Consider the following 22749-nt stretch of genomic DNA (forward strand, 5'->3'; position numbering starts at 1 on the left):
ACATCTTTGTAGAAGATACTGTAATCTACGTAGATGATACTTACATCTTTGTAGAAGATACTGTAATCTACGTAGATGATACTTACATCTTTGTAAAAGATACTGTAGTCTACGTAGATGATACTTACATCTTTGTAGAAGATACTGTAATATATATATTTATATGTGTGAGTAGTACCATCTACGTAAGTGAACGTTAACGTATTGTATGATATTTTACTGTGGCACGAATACGCTTCCATACTATTCAAATTGTATAATGTTTGTCTTTCTTTTCTTTTGAAAGTACTTTCTGTCCCAACCCTAACACAAACTCCAAATATCTTAAATTGATATTGATACTTCAAGAAAAATATTTTGAAATCTACATTTGACTTCTTTTTATATAAGCTTTGCGTCATATATACGTGTCGAGGTGAGGTGAGGTGAGGTGAGGTGAGGTGAGGTGAGGTTTACCATCGCGTCCAAGATTATTGCACCCATATAGCGACGTGCAAACATGTGTGTGTGTGTGTGTGTGTGTGTGTGTGTGTGTGGCTGCTTTTACTAGTCCGGTCCGATTTTATAGTGCTAGCACACTGAGATACTATGTCGCAGTTTAACATGAATACCCCACGCAGACACAGTATGCTGACCAGCCCTTGTTTTAGACCACGGATACGGTCGTATTTGTTCGTAAAACACAACAGAAAACCCTTTGATCCAAGAGTTATGTAATATGTATATGTCATGATAATATATGACATGACACAATTAGGCATTTGTCTGTAAGAGAAGACATCTGATGTAGTAGTCATGACGCATGACAATGCAGGAAGTGTACTGAAATTTGTATATACTTTATCGCCTGGAGATACTCCAGACTGTAAGATGGAACTGATTTTCTTATTTTAACAGAAAATGATTATAATTTAATACATACTTGTATACATATTTGTATATATATTTTTTCATTTTTGGCATGTTAATTTTTTAAACTACCTTAAACATGGAATTCTATTGTTCAGATGTGTGAAGCATTTCTGTCAAATTATACTGAATATTGCTTTTGTTTATGATAGTTTGGGGATTTAAAAAATATAATGTTATCATAGAATATATGATCGTGTTTGTATATATTTACTTTAAATATATTGTGCATGGGTTTCTATTGCACCCTAATTGCTACATGCTGCTTGAGTAAGAATAAAGTTCTTTGGAGGAACACAATAGACTTGTTGTCTTTTAATACCTGTATCATTTGGCATCATGGTACAGGTAGTCCAGGTGTTCGCTCCAATACCACTTATCTGAAGCACATACTGGAAAATAAATGACCCTGATTCCAAATTCCGAACAGGAAGTTTACCCCTCCCTACATAATGCATCCTGCCCGTGAAGTTCCGGGGTAGAATAGGTCTTTAGCAACCCATGCTTGCCGTAAAAGGCGACTAACGGGATCGGGTGGTCAAGCTCGCTGACTTGGTTGATGCATGTCATCAATCCCAATTGCGTGGATTGATGCTCATGTTGTCAATCACTGGATTGTCTGGTCCAGACTCGATTATTTACAGACCGCCGTCATATAGCTGGAATATTGCTGAGTCGTATGATCTCGATTCTCATCATATCGATCACTGGATTGTCTGGTCCAGACACGATTATTTACATTTACAGACCGCCGTCATATAACTGGAATATTGCTGAGTGCGGCGTTAGACAACAAACCAAACCAAACCACATCGTGTCTATCGTATCTCATTTTCAAGTACATGAACGCCATCAAGATTAATATGTACTCTGCAAAAAGAAAACAACAGATTATAATATAATCATGGTATCTAGTAATTCGTTCGGTAAGGGAAAATTAAAGCAGACCACGTCCTAAAACTTAAACAAATAAGTCCAAGCTTGATCGTTGAGTCAAGCCGGACACTGAAACTAACCTGGTGAGCGGTGGATTCTCAACGCCAGTAACGGGAACAGGCTGCATTGCAACATATACACTGGAGCAAGGTAAAAGTAAATTTAGTTTTATTCCAAGAATGTATGAAATAGAACAAATTGCGTTTACAAAAAGCATGGATATAACCCAGGAATATATATTGTAATGTTACAGATGCATGAAATAATACCCAGAGTATTTATTGTATCATTGCGTGATTCTCAAAGTTACTTCAGCGAGTGAAGATGCGCGTTATATTTTGTGTGGTATAACTTATATATTGAGTGATGGTGTACGATAAGGATGATTGTCCCTCTTGTTTGTTTCCACATGGATGATTAAAATTTGCGCGCGTTCGGTTCCGTATGTACAAGTAACATAGCTCTATATTGAAAACAGTCTAATAATGCTAAGAAAGAGGTGCCTTAAATATTTCTGTTGTTATGGAAGCGTGAAAGATTGTGAAAACAATTCCATAATCTTTGTTTTGCAGATTATCTTCGCAATGGATATACATTTTCCACGGTGTCATTATTGGACAACGATCCTCCTGCTATCTCTGTTTTTTCTGAACGGTGAGAGTTTTTCGTTAACTTATAAACTGGTATTAGTGATGGTGTATTAGGCGATACGGTTCCACTTTGGATAATCAGTACATAATGTAGCGGCCATAAAATGTCCGAGTCCCGTGATGGGATTCGAACCACGGACCTTCTGATCCGAGGTCGGACGCCTTGTCCACATGACCAAAGAGGTTAACCTCGTCAGCAAGCTGACAAGGTAAGGATGACATCTGTAGGATGACTCCACGCCCTGCTACATACACCCCCGTCAACAGAAGGCACGTCCCGGGTCGCATAGTAGGGTACTGAGGCTTATTTTGCTCAAATTTAATATGAACGTGCTCAGCCCCACGTTGGGCGCAAATGTAGCGGCCATAAAATTTCCGAGTCCCGCGATGGGATTCGAACCACGGACCTTCTGATCCGAGGTCGGACGCCTTGTCCACATGACCAAAGAGGTTAACCCCGTCAGCAAGCTGACATGGTAAGGATGTCATCTGTAGGATGACTCCATGCTCTGCTACAATAACATCAGGTACAGACTATTGCTTCTGAAATATTATAAGGTTCCAAAAAGAATCAATCACCAATTTCTGTCATATAATGCAGTCTATGCAACTTGCGTCACGTCATCGAAACAATTAATAGTATCATCTATTTACATCGACATTGTCGACAATTGAGAATACAGGTGAAAGACTTCTTCAAGAGGCTTTTAGAAGTTGGAGTACTAAGTAAGGATAAGATATATGGATGAACAACTGCGTTATTACAATTAGCAGCGACGTTTCAGTGTAGGTTCTAACATCGTTATCAAGCAACACCTCGTCATAGAGTGGATACGCCACCACCGCAACACCAAGTCCTACACCCTAGATGCCATCACAAAGCTCCACAACTACCTCCAATCAGTTCTTACAGAAAACACCTACTCCACCCTCAGAAAGATCCCGACTAAAAGCAAGTGCCACAAAAAAAGACTCGCATAACCAATTTCAATAACCTCAAGAAACACACCCACAACCATCAACCTACAAGTACATCTGCCATTGACGGTCATCAAGACGGCAAGACGGTCATCAACTTAAGCAGCAAGAACTTCAACCAACAAGACATTGCAGTCCTGGCCAAAGGTCACTTGATAACGGTGTTAGAACCTACACCGAAACGTCGCTCCCAATTGTAATAAAGTAGTTGTTCATCCATATATCTTTTCCATACTCAGAGGAAAGATTTCCACCGCAGGTTAATTCAACTGTGTACAACATATAATTAGAGGATATTCATGATATTTACCGATAAAACATATTTATGTTGTCTTCTAACATATGATACTAATTAAAACAATGTTCTTTGCGAGACAATACAGTAAGTCTCTGTAAGTCTTCTATTCCTCTCTAAAATAATAATAATTTGTTAATTGATTGCAGTGCTATATTTTGTTCCTTTCTCAATCGACAGTTTCCCCTACAGGCACACCTTGTAGCAACTGTGACGGTAACAGAATGACCTGTGTTGACGGTGTGTGTCTACCTCGCTGTGTCAGTGAGACGTCATCTGGACAGTGTCTCCAGTGTCGGGACTCCAGGTTCTATGGAAAACAGTGTGAACATGACTGTCCAGACACCTGTCTCAACTCTCGCTGCAAGAGGGACAACACCCGTGTTGTGTGTACAGAGGGATGTGTGGCCGGCAAGAAGGGATATAACTGTGGTGCGCCCTGTCCTACAGCCTGTACACAGTGTGAACGTTATGGTGATGGTTGTACAGGACCGTGTCTGAATCCCCGGTATTACGGTCCACACTGTAGAACACCTTGTTCCTCCAGCTGTACAGATGGATGTAATAGGATCACGGGGGAGTGTGGCAGCTGTGAGACAGGTTACACGGGGAAGTACTGTGTCAGCTGTGAGCCAGGTTACAGAGGGAAGTACTGTAACGATTCATGCCCATCACAATGTACAGAATGCCAGCAGCACGGTGTGAACTGTATAGGACAATGTCACAGATGGAACTACCACGGAAATGATTGTACTCTTCAGTGCCCGGTACAATGTCGTGAATGCGTCAAGGAGACAGGATTGTGTGTCCAGTGTGCTGAACAGCACTGCCGGGCTGGGTGCGGTGATCAGTGCACACCTTGTAAAGGGGAAGACTGCCATAGTCCAACATGTAAAATGATATGTCCTGCAAACTGCGTCGAGTTTACCTATTTCAGTAAGACATGTAATACACCATGTATCAACAAGAACTACTTTGGACAGGCTTGTAACATCCCCTGTTTTGATAAATGTGATACGTGTGATAAAGACACTGGGAAATGTATTAGTTGTAAACTGGGACTGAGAGGAGAGTTGTGCGATTACACATGCCCTTCTAACTGTACACAGTGTGAGCGCTATGGGGACATATGTATTGGTGCATGCCCAAACAGTGGTTACTATGGACGCGACTGTTCGATCCAATGCCCTGTCAGCTGTGAAGGTTGTCACAAGGAAACTGGTCTGTGTATTGAGTGTGCCGAGGGATTCAGCAGGACATACTGCGATGAAATATGTTCTCCGTGCTCAGAGAACACCTGTTACAGAACACCTTGTCGAAAACGTTAGTATGCTTGGACTTAAATCTGATACAATATTTTTGACAAATAAATAAATAAATAAACACATGGACATACGTGGGGGAGAGTAGGCTGGTTAATACACTCGTGCCATTCTCTTTCTTTTCACTGGACCGCCTCCATGGTCTAGTGGTAGATCGTCCGTCCGGAGAGCGGAAGGTCCGGGGTTCGATCCCCGACCGCGTCATACCAAAAGGCGTTAAAAGATGGTACTTGTTGTTACCCTGTCTGGCGCTCGGAATTAAGGGGCTAAAACAAGGACTTGTCTGCTCGGAGTCAGTATACTGTGTCTGAATGGGGTATTCATGTTAAACTGCGGCATGGTATCTCAGTGAGCTAGCACCATAAATCGGCATCAGTCCGGACTAGTACAAGCAGCCACACATGTACATATGCACATGCACGTCGCTATATAAGTGCAATAATCTTGGACGAGACGTTAAACCCCATTTCACCTCACCTCTTTTCACTGAGGGGGCACGGGCGGCCCAGTCGTCTAAGACGCCGCGATTCGCTGTGCAGAGTTGCGTCCCTTGGACACGCCAGAAACCTATGATTGTGGGTTCGAATCCCGTTTCGCCCCGATTATGTTTCTAGGTTTGTCAGCACCATACCCGTGCTCGTGGGTTTCACCGAAGTGGTAAACCTCTGAAACCTGCATAACTTCGGGCTTTCCTCCCACGTTAAGCTGACACGCCGTGATATAACTGGAATAATGTTGAAAGAGGCATTAAACCCAACTCACTCTCTCTTTTCATTGAAATAATAATGTGTTTTTTTCAGGTAAAACTGACCACACCGTGGCCATTACTATTGGAACAGTTGCTGTAGTCATTTTGCTGGCATTGATCATTGCGTTTTGGAGACACACGCAGAAGAGGTAAGTGTTACGGTAAACTATGGTTATAACGAACTCAAAGAGGCCACAAATTGTAGTTCGTTATAACCGTAGTTCGTTATAAGCATACATACAGCATATATACAGCAAATGGCCGGGACTCAAAAACAGTTCGTTATATCCGCCAGTTCGTTATAAGCGTGTTCGTTGTAAACGTAGTTTACTGTACATGAAAAAAATTTCAGTCGGTACATCACTACTGTGTAAGTACATGCCAATGTCAACGTGAAGTCTGACTTTTAGAAATCCTCTTATTTGTGCTAAATTGTGACACTAGTATACCCAACTGTCTCGAGGATATTTTGACCAATTTTGACGTATTTGAACAAAACTTCTCATGTTACCTAAAAATGTCACGCTTCTTAAACCGTACTGCAACACTTTATGGTACAGTACCGTTTTCCATATATAATGTATCTTCTAAAGCTTAAACATAATTTCATTTTGTTTCAGGAACAGAATCCATGTTAGCGGCACAAACGGCACCACTCACAGCGAGTACAGTGACAGCCTGGCACACAGGTACTGGGAAATAGGTGATCATTACGAGTCTGGTCAGACAAGTCCCCCGCAACCTGAACATGCAGTTCAACCTGCATTGCCTCTCACAGAAATCCCCCACAGAAGACTTGCAACAAGGAACCTTTTGACAGATGGCCAGCGATGTCAAAGAAAATCGTCTTCTTTGTCAGAGACAAGAGCAGTGAGTGAACCCGAACTGACAGCTCCGGATGCTGCTGTAGGTGATGGTGTTGTAAGAGCCTCGTCCTTGCTGTTGTTGAGAGGAGCATCAGCTGGGAGTGACAATGAGTCACAGTATCAGAGTAGTCAGGAAGTAGGTGACGCTGATATGGTTATGTCCGAACAAATCGAGCGATTGACCAGAAAGACTCCTTCAATTATATTTATTGAAGAACATTGTGATCTGTCAAATGTATTTGTGAAATATCTTGCCACAAACAAAGTTGAGGATAAAAGTTCACCTTAAATATAAATGATATTACAAAGGATATCCGGTTCCGGTACCTCGTGCTTATCAACGCCAAAAAATGGGATCATTCGCTACGCGATGAATCTGGCCGATTGTGTGTCATCGTTCAGGTTTAATCCCTGGTCTTTGAAATGTTGCTGAGGCCTAAAGTGGTTACTTTCCGCAAACCATTCTTTATCCGTTTAGTTTTCATTAAATGTTATACAATGTATAGTTATTCCATTTTATGCATATTATGGTTTTCATTATGTTGCAATATGTTATGTTTGGTTTTCATGTAAATAATCCTGTAAATGGTTACAGTGCAAATAGTATAGTTCCATTGTTTGTTTTACATTATCTGCTGAGAAGCTATAAATTTCAACGATGAAACACTTTTTATTCTTTGTCAAACACCCGCTTTCATAGTCACATTAAGCCTCGGTTCTTCATCACCAATCATAAAGCTTTTGTAGAACTGATGAGTTTTATCTATTTTTCGTCCTCATTTCAGCTTTTGTCATAGTCAAGAGTGTAGTTAATTAGAGAATATATAATAAATGCTCGGGGCTACAACATTAATTCAGGGTAAATCATAGTAAGATGGGTATGATGCTACGATATTTTTATTACATTGAAGTGTAATCTAATCGAGTTGTTAAATAAAATTGCTACTTCATATATAATGAGTGAGTGAGTGAGTGAAATTTAACGTCACATCGGCAATATTTCAGCCATATCGTGACGAAACAGTTATAATATTTATATTTTCATTTAATTAAAAAGCTGTCAACGATGGACAGTAAGATAACTAGAGTATCACAGTTTCGATGTTAAAACTAGTTGAGAATAGTTAAAAGAATAAATTTTCATTCAACAATACAATATAAAAATGGACTAGAGATCACCAGCAACCAAAGTTAGGCCACCTCACTAGGGACCGTGGGGAACTTCATATATAAACATTCCTCCTTTTTCTTTCATTGTGGAGCACTATGACGCCAATTTTGCGATGCTAGAATGTTCAGGTATCATGTAATTAAGAAATTGTTCATATTAGGTTTCGAAAGTATAGATTCAAGAAATTATATGATTATCATCTGCAGGCTGATATTCTGAGGAGCCAATATTCGGAGGAGGGGATAAGCTAACATCACAACAAAGTCACATGTCATTCCTAGTTGTCTAGCTTATCATGGTTACGCCATCTCATGCCGTAGGAGATTCCGCCCATATCTGGACAACCATGGCCTACCTGTCCAAGGAACATATAGAGAAAGAACTATACTTTCCGACGTTGAAGCTAGCATTACAGAATAGGACAAATACTGTTCACTGCAAATGGATTTAGATACTTTTCATAGTCAAGGTCTTTTGTTGTCACCCAAAATAAATAAATAAATACATAAAATTACCTCGTCCATTAATTCTTTCCCAGCCTCTACCCACTCCCATCCGAATATCAAATTCTTGGCCCCTAAAGAGCATAGCTTTTTTTTAATCAAAGAACCATCGTCCAAATGGTTATTCTGAATTTTTGATGGCACTCTCGTTGGCACTCTTACTTCCTGCATGCACATATATACTCACTGCAAATATTTTACCTAGATATGATATGATACCGAACTCACATGCTAAATATATGAAAGCCTCAGACCAAACATCCTTCACTTGCAGACAAGATTAATCATGTGCTATGTGAATCTAGGGTTATCTTGGGTTAGATTTGGCTCGAATCAAGATACTCGATAGTGACACGCATACTATTGAGAAGTAACATGAAAACATTCAACTTGTGAGAGTCTGTTGTTTGTTGTATACCTAAACATATCTAAATTTCACAAAGGCATTTGAAATAAAAAAGTTGGAACAAGAATTTCATCTTGATTGTAATAAATTTTGAAGTTTATGATCACGGTGAACAAACACTATCACTCATTTTTCTGTACAAGCAACGTCCTCCCTATGAGTCAGAAAATTAACTTTCCTTCTTTTGGGGAAGTAACGATAGTTTCAGGGCCTTTCGCCAGACAAATACAATTATACACTATACACATGTTTATGATATCTCTTAGACTTTCAGTTCGCGACTCACGGGGACGATGTTTACGTTAATGATACAATCAGTGTTAAACAACATCATTTGTAGACTACTATTCACTCTTAGCATCCATGAACAAGAAACACATTCACCAATTATCAGTCCAAGCCTAATGTTTGTTCGTTAATGTGTCTAAAACGTTTATTGTTAACATATACCATGCCTAATTCTGTGTAGACGTCAATAGCTGACACTGCTGACATTAAGCTATACTCACTTACTCACTCATTCCCCTTTCTCCTGTCAGCTGCACAACATATTTGATAGTCTAATAAGGAGAGGAATAAGAAACTAAATGTATAAACATTGTTGGACGTCCAGTCTCGTTATTGATGTGATGGGAAATTGGAGGGAATATTTCCTCATATTGTGACCAGTAGTAGATAAATCAATGTGCATGTGCTAAGACACAATATTATGTATTATAACACCGCATTAAGACAAAAAGGAAATCATATCTTAATTAAGACATATATCATTACAAACTGTCTGACCCATGTGAGAACCATCTCATCGGGAGGAATTTGTTCGCATGAAATGTTACCTTATGTAACTTGCAATATAGTATATCTGTCCATTTCATTCTTCATTCATGCACGATAATGAACAATATATTTGTTTGGTGTAAATGATCTGACAATCTGACACCAGTTTCAGCAAAAAACCTATGCTATAACATATTACCAAACCACGAGACCTTATGTAATGCGTGAGTGAGTGAGTCTCACTTACACATGCTATAAGCATTATCTATGTAGTATGTTTGCGGTAAGTAACTTAAGAATTGACTTATCAAAATGAATGATGTAGATTTGTACACAATTTTAATTAAAGTTAGTACGTGTGGCTTCATGTTTACACTGACAGCTACACGACGACCAGCTGTATTGTTGAATGAAGTAGTTCCACAAGAGAACAGGTGATATGAGCGTATGTATGCTAACATTGTTCTCCAGTGACATCTTGTATAGTTTGTTTGCAACAAATATTTTCATCATTGGATGAGAAAGGTATGTTAAGAACTACCTCAGTAAGTCAGTCACAATGACAGCGCGTCGTAATTCAAAACGATATCAATACGATAAACATGACGGGAGAGTTTTCAAAGTTGTTAATGAGTGAGTGAGTGAGTGAGGTTTTACGCTGCTTTTAGCAATATTCCAGCAATATCACGGCGGGGGACACCAGAAATGGGCTTCACACATTGTACCCATGTAGGGATTCGAACCCAGGTCTTCGGCGTGACGAGCGAACGCTTTAACCACCAGGCTACCAGACCGCCCCAGTTGTTAATGAACCTGTGGCAAGTACAAGTGTTCGTCATCATTGATCAGTTGGCCGTAATTGTAGAGATGTGTCAAATAGAAAGCTGTATTCATAGATTGTTGTCACTGTTAGTCTAGACACGGAAAGAGTCGATACTACGATAGTTTGGATGTATATTTATTCGTTCTGTTCACTGTGATGAGATTATGAAGAATGCACGGAACAGAAACAGAGGCACACGAGTGGTTGTTGTATAGTCAGCTAGTAGATAATTTATACAACTGACATGCACATTGCACATTATGACCTCTCCCGTGTCTCAGTCGTTGCTGTCAACAGTTACAAAAATCGACCGATTCCAGTGAAATACACGTAAGCCGTTATTCATTACATATTCACTGATGACAACTGTTAATATGATCTTATAACAATAAAAGCGACAAAACCCTTCCCATTTTCATAAGAAATCTCTATTGTACGATTCCGACTATATCAAGTGCTTGTGTTAATAAATCACTCTCAGACAGTGACCATACCAGGTGTTCGCGAAAAGGTGAGCGTATTGTTCCCCACTGGTGACCCCCGTCACAAACACATGTAAATGCAAGGCCATTGTTCACCTGAAAAAACACCCGGACATATGGTCTAAATCAAAATAGGGAATTGCATCGGACATCATTTCTGTCAGTGATGCGTGAAATTTGGAAATGTCCTCCACATGTCTGCCAGAAAACGTTTGAAAGCTTTTCTGTGTCCTTGAATGTTGTAACCTTGATCAAACAGCGTCTGCGCAAGAATCATATTAGGCTTTTGATATCTTGCCAGAGAGATCATGTTCGATTGTGCCTCAAAAGTTGTGAATGTAGACACCAAAGGCTGGAGCTGCAGGAGTATTGCTCGACATGAAGGGAAAGTTGGCTGTTGGAAAGTTGAAGTCATCTCTCCTGTCATATAGTCTTGTGGAGAGTGTTTTGTCACTCTGAAACTTTATGCATAGATCTAAATATGAAACAGATGAGGACGTCTTACTGGTCGCTTTTATTTCTTGTTCAGGTCGGTAAATCAATGGAAGAGAATTGGCGATTTGATTGTTATTGAATGATATCAGATCATCGATATACCTGGAGCTAAAGTTAAACTTCTTGGCCAAATTACCTTGTCCGAGCAGACATTCCGATTCATATGCATAAAGACACTACTGAAGGGACTAAATGCGTTACCCTCATATTTTACATAGATGTTATCAATGAGGAAGTCCAGCATTTTACATATTGTTATCTCTGTAAACTTCAGATGGCAGTTGCTTTCATTTTTGACAAATTGACCTGAACCTCTTAATATAGATATGTGGTCAGCATGTTTTGTAACAAAATCCGCATTGATCAAGGAATGAAGTTTTTGCTTAAGATTGTGAGATAGTGGTGTACAAAGTTGAAAAGTTAAATGTTTTAACAGAATTTAACCTGGTTCTTTTCTTAGATTGTCAAAAGTCAAGCAAATTCTTGGAGGTTTGGGGATCCACATGGTATTAATTCAACTTGTCTCAAATATTTTCTGGATTAAGGATTGAAGGATTATCATTATTCGTTGAGACAGGTATTTGGTGGTACATTTCTCTCTTTGTTCGGAATTTTAAGAAGCTTTGGAATCCAGTACAAATTAGGAATGAACATGTCAGGTTTTAAAGTCAAGCCAAAAGTTGATAGTACTGATGCGTGGTTCTGAAAGATTTCTTCCTCAGTTAACATACCTCATGGCCTTATACGTAGCATTATTTGATATGTCAGCTATACCAAGTTCTTTGAACAAACAATTAATGAAGTGATGCTAACATGGCATGGTTACGTTATCTGAGGCCTTGTCAGTGAGAAGAGTTACAAACCTTTCATTTGGGGCAGCCAGACTTCGGATGACAGCTGGCTGGGACAGAATTGGTTTATTCCAATTCTGTTTCCTCTTTTTCAGTTTGTGCATACAACCAATGACAACATCACCCACTGACTTAACCCACTCTGAAAGACATTCAACAGGTTCTTCTTCTCTCTTGGCCCATTTATTGGCATATGCTTTAAATAATAAGTCGTGATCCCAATTGGTAGGAGGCTGATCATGACATTTTAGTCTGTATTTGTATAACTGATCAATGTCGTTATTGTAAACAATAGAGAAGTCACCTGTGATTGTATAGGTTGGTAACGGCATACTGCGCCTTGGCAGCCACAAGTAGTGGAATTTACATATTAGCTGCCAAGTCCACTTTTGCAACACTTTCCTATAATTGAAAAACCAAGATGAAATGGTGTTCGTATAGGAAAATGAAATTGTTGGGGGTTCCTGAGATTTGAAACATTGTGGGACATTTTTGGAAACTGATCTTTGTCTCAGAATGTTACTTAAATTTAAGGCACAAATTCCCTTGTTTGCAAATTTCACATTCAAGAAATTGCGGCCTCTGTCTGATTTAGCGGAGTCCATTTCTGGTTTGGCCATACGTTTCAAAGTAATATCAAGAACAATACTCCCTAGTCGATACTGTGAGCTCTTACTCTTTGTAGACCCACCCATCACGTTAGTTCAAAGTTAAACATATATTTTAATTATACAACATTGAAAGGCTAAATACAAAAAGTCAACGCCAGAGACTAACCAGTCTCTGAAACAGATTCCATTTGGCATTATCGAAAGTCATGAAAATATATGAATGGATAACTGAAAATCAGTGATTACACCAGGTGCTCGCGAAAAGGGCAAGCAAAATCACTTGCGAATATCGAGTTTGGTATTAAAATATGTATAATGTATAATTTCTTCACTAATCTGAATATGTATGCCTCACGGAGTCTAAGGGGAATTAAATTCGCAAAAGCTAATACCAAGCAAAAACACACACAGGATAGACCCATTTTACACTCCTCTGAATAATGTTTTCATTGATAGCGGCAAATCGTTCATAATATGAAAACATAATTATTTTTTGTGCTGGCAAGTGGAGCTAGATTCAGCGTATTCAGTTGAGTAATTTGTTCCTCCCTTGTCCGTACGGTTTAAGATTACACCTATAGGGGCAGAAAACACGAGCACCGTTAGAGCTGGCTTAAGTGAGAGTCGAATGGTCACACTGTGATCATCATGGCTGATTGTTTGTCATTGTACCCCGACGTCGTTGATCGTTCCCCATGCATTCACACCACTGTTGTGTGTCAGCAATAAATGCTGAACACCATAGAGCCATAAGATTTTATTTGGGACTCGGCAAATACGCCCCTAACGTCGCTATAAATGGGGACATGGGATGGATACCGCCTGTTGTCAGACAGTTGAAAGGTATAGCAAGACAATGGTGTCGCCTTAAGAATATGTCTAGTAGGTTAAACAAACACGTGTTTAACTGGGCTGATAGATACGATGTAAATGGTTGTAAAAATTGGAATGGTAGGGTAAGAAAGAAGTTTACTTATACGGATTTAGGACATCTATTAAACGCAACGGGTTTTATTGATAAATTTTCTGTTTGTACACAGGTGGAACAATGGTGTATGAATGAATATGTTACCCGTTGGAGTGACATGTTAAGAAAGGAAGAGGGGCGAAATGGGCTTAATAAAATGAGAATGTACCGATGTTACAAGCAAGTATATGGGACAGAATACTATGTATCACATAAGATGGCCAGAAACTATAGATCGGCTCTAGCCAAGTTAAGATGTTGCGTGGCTCCCATTCGAGTGGAAACCGGTCGGTACGAAGGTGTACCTGTCCACAATAGAAAATGTTTTCACTGTAATGACAGCGTAGAAGACGAGGCCCCTGTTTTGTTTCACTGCGTATTATATGACGATATCAGGGCAAATCTTTTTAATGAATGTATTGCTAAATCTTATAATGTTTTAGATGTACCTGATATCGACAACTTTGTTTATTTTTCCGTGACTCCAGTGTGTGTTTTATACTTGCTAAAGTCTGCTTTTTAATTCTTAATCGTAGAAAACATATTTTATATGGATAACTTTTTACTATATCATCTTTATATCATTTATGTATTAATTTTATGATAATTTGTCTCTCATAATTCTATTGAATGGTTCTGTACATTCTGTCTATGTTAAGTTGTACAAAGCTGTTTTATGTATGTACAGAAGTGAGACGTTAATAAACTATTGTCTGTCTGTCTGTCTGTGTTTGCCTGCTCCGCACTCGGTTTTTTACCACCGATAAAGCTCCATTGAATATTGCTGTCTCTGTGTAAAACAACATCCAATCATTCGTTCATCAGTTCTCAGCTCGCTATCCACGCCAAGTCGTTTTATGCATTGGTCTATCGTTAGGACTTCATATATTGCATTCATCGTGTGTACTGATAGTAATCACAGTCTGAGTAACGAAATGGGTATACGTACACGTAGATCGATATAACAGTGCAAGTGTATAGGTGACCCTTTTGAATTTGTCAGGCAACATGCTTATCAACTTTGATGTTTGTTTGTTTGTTTGTTGTTTAACGCCGCACTCAGCAATATTCAAGCTATATGACGGCGGTCTATAAATAATCGAGTCTGGACCAGACAATCCAGTGATTAATATCATGAGCATCGATCCACGCAATTGGGATCGATGACATGCATCAACCAAGTCAGCGAGCCTGACCACCCGATCCCGTTAGTCGCCTTTTACGACAAGCATAGTCACCATTTACAGCAAGAATGGGTTGCTGAAGACCTATTCTACCCCGGAATCTTCACGGGTCTATCAACTTTGAATGCGTATTGAGACGTGAACAAGATAATACTATGTCAGACGCTTATAGTTCCCTGTTTTACACGATGTAAATGAATTATTGTTATTATTACATATCGAGGTGAAAAGTAGAAGTATTTTGGGAACAAACTTTTTAGATTCCATATTCATTTTAAAACTTAACGCCTGCACACAAGATTGGTTGGTTGGTTGGTTTGTTGGTTGGTTGGTTTGTTGTTTAACGCCACACTTAGCAATGTTCAAGCTATATGACGGCGGTCTGTAAATAATCGAGTCTGGACCAAACAATCCAGTGATTGACATCATGAACATCGATCCAGGCAACTAGGATCGATGACATGCATCAACCAAGTCAGCGAGCCTTACCACCCGATCCCGTTAGTCGCCTCTTATGACAAGCATAGTCGCCTTTTACGGCAAGGAAATATATAGTTTTGTGAACATGTGACACATTGAACATATTTCCATAAGCTTCCGCGAGTGACGGAAATATAATCTGAAGACTAGTACTGAATATACTGAACCCTTCGGCCTTGTTATCAGTCAGCTGGCAAATCCAGACATATATATGAAAGCCATCAAGGTGAATATTTTTTATGATATTAACTATGTGTTATCTAATTGTCTAATTACTGTAACCGCATGACTACTATCTGTGGACACTCAATACACCTCGGATTTCTGGAGTGTTATCTTCCTTAAAATGTATATACGTGAGTGAATGAGAAAGCAAGTTGGGTTTTACCCGTTTTGACTATGTCAGTTTACCTGTCATATCTGCTGGCTTTATCAGACTGGCCATTTATGTAGATACATGTTACAACATTTGATTTGTCTTATGCAAGTGATTAATTATCATATACAGTGCTTCAATATTCGACTGACCTCGTATCTGAATCAGTGTGTCAGCTCTAGCGTCTCACAAACATTAAACAACTGCAACATATCTATGTCACATCAAGCTTCGTCAGACCCGTGAAGGTCCGGGGTAGAATAGGTCTTCAGCAACCCATGCTTGCCGAAAAATGTGACTATGCTTGTCGTAAGAGTCGACATACGTGATCGGGTGGTCAGGCTCGCTGACTTGGTTGATGCATGTCATCGATCCCAATTGCGTGGATCGATGCTCGTGATATCAATCACTAGATTGTCTGGTCCAGACTCGATTATTTACAGACCGCCGTCATATATAGCTGGAATATTGCTGAGTGCGTCCTTAAACGACAAACCAACCAACCAACCAAGCAAGCTTCGTCATGTGAAATGTTTTCCCCCAGTTAACTGGAGTAAAGAAACCACTATTAATGCATTAAAACAACTATATTATATATCTATCACATAATGTAACTGTAGACCCGCTATATGGCTATGAAGTTGTTCAAGGGCCAAATAACATATTTTTCTTTCAATTGGTATATTAACCCTCCACACACAAAATGCAATTCTCCATAGGAACCTCATGGGTTGTGGGAAGTGGGAATGATCTGCCGTACTTAAACGTGCCCCACTCATGACCGTGATCAACAGTTACTCAAATGTTGTTAAACCATTAAGGGGCGGTCGGGTAGCCTAGTGGTTAAAGCGTTCGCTCGTCACGCCGAAGACCAGGGTTCGATTCCCGACATGGGTACAATGTGTGAAGCCCATGTCTGGTGTCTCCCGCCGTGATATTGCTGGAATATTGCTAAAAGCGGCGTTAAACCATACTCATTCACTCACTGTTAAACCGTTTAACCGTTAAATCGCAAAAGCACCCTCTCTATCTATTTTCAGGGCTCTTCCACGCTTCAACCATGGATACTATCGTGGTGATTATCCTACTGTGTGCTACATCAGCAGGTTCGTATACATGTATTTTTAAGTCCTTGCTATCGATCATTCAAGATCGCAATACATTCTCTGTCACCATATGTTGGCCTGTGCGTACGTGTATCATCATTGTCTCACACCCATGTTGTTTGGAATAATAGTTTTTTCACATGTAAATGTTTTCCTGACGCAAACCTACTGTGTATTTGGCACAGAAGAATATAAACAGTTGTGAGGATTGGTGAGATATAGCCAATATAGCCAACGGTCCCATCTGATTTGACAGACAGACAGACAAATTTATTCGGTACTTCAGGCCACCGGCCCATAATACAATGGAAATATTCTGTATATATATTTGCATCTGATTTAAGATCTAGAGAATCATCATGACTCTCGGACGTCAACACATAATACGAACCCTGCTTTCAAATGGTAATGGCCGATGAAGACATTTTAAAATAGATGGTTACTTCTTTCGATCAGAATACTTTCAGTCGTAATAAGAAAACCAAATGTCTTTCAGACTTATTCTCTTTCAATAGTGTCTGACATTTTGTTGACAACCACCCAATTGTTCACAGCTTCCACAGCCAGTACTCCTTGTAGCAACTGTGACGGTAACAACGTGACCTGTGTTGACGGTGTGTGTCCACCTCGCTGTGTCTCTGTGACGTCATCTGGTGAGTGTCTCCAGTGTCGGGACTCCAGGTTCTATGGTAAACAGTGTGAAGATGACTGTCCAGACACCTGTCTCAACTCTCGCTGTCAGATGGACAACACCCGTGTTGTGTGTAGAGAGGGATGCGTGGCCGGCAAGAAGGGAGATAACTGTGGGGTGAACTGTCCTACAGCCTGTACACAGTGTGAACGTTATGGTGATGGTTGTACAGCACCGTGTCAGAATCCCCGGTATTACGGTCCACACTGTAGAACACCTTGTTCCTCCGGCTGTACAGATGGATGTAATAGGATCACGGGGGAGTGTGACGGCTGTGAGCCAGGTTACACAGGGGACAAGTGTGATGTTACCTGTCCTCCCAACTGTAGAGAAGGATGTGATAAAGACACGGGGGAGTGTGACAGCTGTGAGCCAGGTTACAGAGGGAAGTACTGTGACAGCTGTGTGCCAGGTTACCTGGGGACATATTGTAATGTTACCTGTCAACCCAACTGTAATAAATGTCAAAGGGATACAGGAGAGTGTGACAAATGTGCAGAAGGATTCTGCCGGGGTGGATGTGATGAACATGGAGATAACTGTAACAGCACATCCTGTAAAACGACATGCCGTGCTAACTGTAAGGTTGATGACTTCACACACAACCAGTGCACTGGACCTTGTATCAACGACAATTATTATGGAAAGATATGCACGACGCCATGTCCAGATAACTGTGACACGTGTGAGAAAGACTCAGCCAAGTGCTTCAAATGTGCAACAGGTCTGAGAGGGGACTTGTGTAACGAGTCATGTCCATCTAACTGTATAGCCTGTGATCGCTCTGATGATACATGTATGGGAGCTTGCCGAAATGATAACTATCATGGGCCAAACTGTTCGACTCAATGCCCCGTCAGCTGTGAAGGATGTGACAAGGAGACTGGGCGGTGTATAACCTGTGCCAAGGGCTTCAGCAGGACCTACTGTGATGAGATGTGTTCTCCATGTACAGGGGACGCTTGCCAGAGATTGCCCTGCAAAATACGTGAGTTGTTATCTATCATTACTACGCAAACATTATCATAACAAACTGTTATGAAGCACGTGTGTCATAATACGTACAGAGATGTTAATTGATATGCGACCTTTGACCTTTCTGGTACTACTTTTTATTGGGCGTCAGTAATTGATATCTGGTGTAAAGAGAGGTAAATATTAAACTTAGTTAATGATAACACCTATCAGCGTTCTTTATCTGATATGTGGAATATGTAATACTAATACTAGGCTACTGTACTTTGTATGGGGGGCGGTCAGGTATCCCAGTGGTTAAAGCGTTCGCTCGTCACGCCGAAGACCCGGGTTCGATTCCCGACATGGGTACAATGTGTGAAGCCCATTTCTGGTGTCCCCCGCCCTGATATTGCCTGAATATTGCTAAAAGCGGCGTAAAACCATACTCACTACTTTGTATGGGTTCAGTTGAATAGATCAGCAGATGTGAGGAGATTATTAAGATGAAAGGTGCCTGTAACTATAGTTACTGTAACTTACTGATGCTGATTGGAAATTATTTGATCCATTTTCTATCTATTGGTGTTTTAGGTGGCCTTGTTTGATTAAGCATTAAACTCTAAACATGTATGCGGCCTCCTTTGTGGTGTAGTGAATAGAGCGGAAGGTCGGTGGTTCGATCCCCTCGCCGCGTCATACAAAGGACGTTAAAATATGGTGCATCTTGTTACCCCAGCCCGCTCGGAGTCAGTACAATGTGGTTTATCCATGCTAAACTGTGACATAGTATCATAGTTGACACACACACACATGCACGCACACACGCACACACGCACACACACCCCCACACACACCCCCCCCCCACACACACGCACGCATGCACGCACGCACGCACGCACGCACGCACGCACACACAAACACACACACACACAAAGACACACGCACACACGTTGCTAAATACGTGAAATGGTATTGTACGCGACTTTAAACCCACTTCACATCACCTCACATCATATGCACAGTGGTTAACCGAACTGCCCTTTCCCTTGCAGGTTCGTCTGATCACAGTTTAGTCATTTCCATTGGATCAGTGGCAGGTGTCCTCTGCTGTGCTGTGCTAATACTCATATTCAAGAGGTAGGTATGAGCTTTAGAAAAAAAGACATATTGTGTAAGAAACTAAAATCTGGTCATCTTCACCAGAACTATTTTATCATTTTGTCAATAATAAGTCATTGCTGATCGAAAGAAGAGGGCCATAATTTGAGGAGTTGATTGAATGGTATAACTGCCTCTTATTACTATGTGAAGCTCGGCTTATGCAGCGTTAACGTCGGCGTCATGTGAGGCACAGCAAGCCACCACAAGGGTTGCTGTAGACCTATTCTACCACGGATCTTCACGGGTAAACTGCATCCTAATAATGTACATTTAATTTCAGACACATAACTCAACTACAATGTGCTGATCGCTCCAGCAGGAACTGCAGCGACACAGTGGGACACAGGTACTGGGATATAGATGTCAACCTGGTAGCCGAGCAGTCTGAACAAACTGAACAGTCGGCTCCTGCAGTACCCCTCACAGAAAGGCCCCGGGAAAGGCTTGCCGACAGGAAACCATCAGGTAGTCAACTGACAGATGACTCGGCGTCTCAAACCCATTTGCCAAAGCAAGCAGCTGACATATTTGCAGGGAGCGAACCCCAACCTGCAGATTCAGCACGAGGAAGTGGTGTTGAAAAAGAGTCCTTGTTGACATTATTGTGTGCGTCAGCCCTTGCTGAGGCTGATAGTGATTCCCGGCGTCAGTCAGTCCATAGTGAAGGTGACAATGGTATTAATATTTCCGGTGAAATCCAAAGAATGACCGAAAGAACCGATTCGATCATTTTCCTTGAAGAAAATTGTGATTTATCAAGAGTGAGTGTCCGATATTTGACAACGAATAACACTCATTGAGACAATGCTCAAGGTGGCAGGTGGTAGGTAGTATTAACGAAGATTGGGATTATGAATGGCCTTCTTTTCCCAATTTCCTCAGACCGAGTGTATACTGTTGACGTTAAAAAAATTCATTTGCAAACTATTGTGTTATTAAAGATAATATATGATGCCAATATATTACTCCGGTCGGTAGAATTTCATATATCTGTTATTCATTTAATACTGGGTTGGATATATATTTCATAATGTAGATGCTTTTTGCTATCAAAATGATGAACTTACCTCTTTTATTCATATATGCCTTGACTTATTTTTCTTATACTTTAACTTAAAAGCTATCAACTTGAATATCATACAGATGTTCTGTTATTTAAAATGGTTAAACTTTCAACTTACTTATGACTATTTTGAATTTCCTATTGTACATTACTCTATCAAAACACGTACATGTATATATTGTTTGTTTTGTTTTGTTTTCGATTTCACAAATGTATCTCGCTTTCTTTCTCTCTCTCTCTCTCTCTCCCAATCTCTCTCTCTCTCGTTCTCTCTCTCGTTTCACTTTGTGGAAGTTTCTCGTCAGCTTGATCGACTGTAATTGACTTAACCCAAATAATATCCTGTTTGTGTTTATAGTATCAAAGGACATTATTCGTATGAATCATTGAAGTACGTTTTCCTTCTATTGCGGAATCTGCGCCAGTTGCAGATTACCACCAGATAAATCACCAGATTACTTTTTGGCACACAGTTCACGTCACATTGGGTCGATTTCAATTTATCACATTCAGTAGCAAACCGTATCCTTTGTGGGCTTATGTACTTTGTTCACAAGTATAAGGGGGCGGTCGGGTAGCCTGGTGGTTAAAGCGTTCGCTCGTCACGCCGAAGACCCGGGTTCGAATCCCGACATGGGTACAATGTGTGAAACCCATTTCTGGTGTCCCCCGCCGTGATATTGCTGGAATATTGCTAAAAGCGGCGTAAAACCATACTCACTCACTCACTCACTCACAAGTATAAGAAGTGTGCACAAAAGAGTTTCTGTGTGACGATACTGTTCCTGTATCTGCTCTTTACTTCCAAAATGTTTGAATACTGCTGATGCAGTTTTCACTTTATTCACTCACTTACGTATTTACCTGTCAACTGAAAAACACAGTTGATAAACTGCCAGTATGGGAATATGAAACAGAATCTTGAACCGGTGGCTGATGTACATGTGTACACATCAAAACTTTTAAAGTGACAGTCTTCGAAATGGAAGGTAATGTTATTCAAATTCAATACAATCTGTCTTTACACACATTTTCTTTTTTAACATCTGGTTACAAATGCATCAATGTTGATGGATGAATACACAGTCTTTGAAAGGCATTTGGAAGTGTACACGAAAGAACAACAAAAGTAATAAGATAACAAAAGGTGGAAACTTAACAAGGGAAGTCAACAGATAATTGGCGCTGATAGGCGATTAGCAATAGGCAATGGAAGCCAACACCTCATAGTAAAGCAGTTGACATCTTGAATTCTCTTTCTTACATTGAGATGTAAAGTAAAACTGTCTTGACATGAAAGGCTGGTTATCAGGTTTCAAGTGTTGTGTGCAAATGTTTCCTTTTGTTTAAGCATGTATTTTCATTTTATTCACATTCAGCACGAAAGTAAACGGAATATTTGTTTTGATGTAAAGCGGTTTTATTATGTTGATTGTGTTTTTTTCCATATTACTAATTAATCACGCCAATACTAACTAATGTCAATAAACAAAACAAAACATCGTATACATGTTCCTTGTTTATTTTGTTTTTGTATCGTGGAGGTGGGGAGTGGGGACAAAGGTTCATCAAGATAAAGTTTGGTTGGGATAATTGTTTTCGAAGTATTCCTTTAACGGATTCAAAATTCGTCTCATTGAGATATAGGCTTTGTCAACAATATTCCAGCTACAGTAAACTGCGGTTATAGCGAACTCAAATGGACCACAAATTCTAGTTCGTTATAACCGTAATTCGTTATAAGCATAAATACAGCATATATACAGCAAATGGCAGGGACCTAAAAGCCAGTTCGTTATATCCGCCAGTTCGTTATAAGCATGTTCGTTATAACCGTAGTTTACTGTATATGACGGCGGTCTGTAAATAATCGAGTTTGGACCAGACACTCCAGTGATTGATATAATGAGCATCCATCCACGCAATTGGGATCGATGACAT

At 40.1% G+C, this 22749-nt stretch overlaps 2 protein-coding genes across 2 annotated transcripts; both read left to right on the forward strand.

The window, feature by feature from the left end:
- Positions 1-4394: 4394 nt before the first annotated feature.
- Positions 4395-7189, forward strand: LOC124149436. The gene is made up of 3 exons (XM_048400019.1): positions 4395-5091; positions 5891-5987; positions 6459-7189. The coding sequence occupies exons 1-3, from the start codon at positions 4665-4667 to the stop codon at positions 6991-6993; spliced, it is 1059 nt and encodes a 352-aa protein (XP_048255976.1). The 5' UTR covers positions 4395-4664; the 3' UTR covers positions 6994-7189.
- Positions 7190-16836: 9647 nt separating this feature from the next.
- On the forward strand, positions 16837-22314 carry LOC124149438 (cell death abnormality protein 1-like). The gene is made up of 4 exons (XM_048400017.1): positions 16837-16936; positions 17491-18615; positions 19637-19721; positions 20026-22314. The coding sequence occupies exons 1-4, from the start codon at positions 16891-16893 to the stop codon at positions 20543-20545; spliced, it is 1776 nt and encodes a 591-aa protein (XP_048255974.1). The 5' UTR covers positions 16837-16890; the 3' UTR covers positions 20546-22314.
- Positions 22315-22749: the final 435 nt, after the last annotated feature.

The sequence above is a fragment of the Haliotis rufescens genome, unplaced genomic scaffold, assembly GCF_023055435.1.
Source record: "Haliotis rufescens isolate VD_foot unplaced genomic scaffold, xgHalRufe1.0.p SCAF_2, whole genome shotgun sequence".
NCBI classification, from domain to species: Eukaryota; Metazoa; Mollusca; class Gastropoda; order Lepetellida; family Haliotidae; genus Haliotis; species Haliotis rufescens.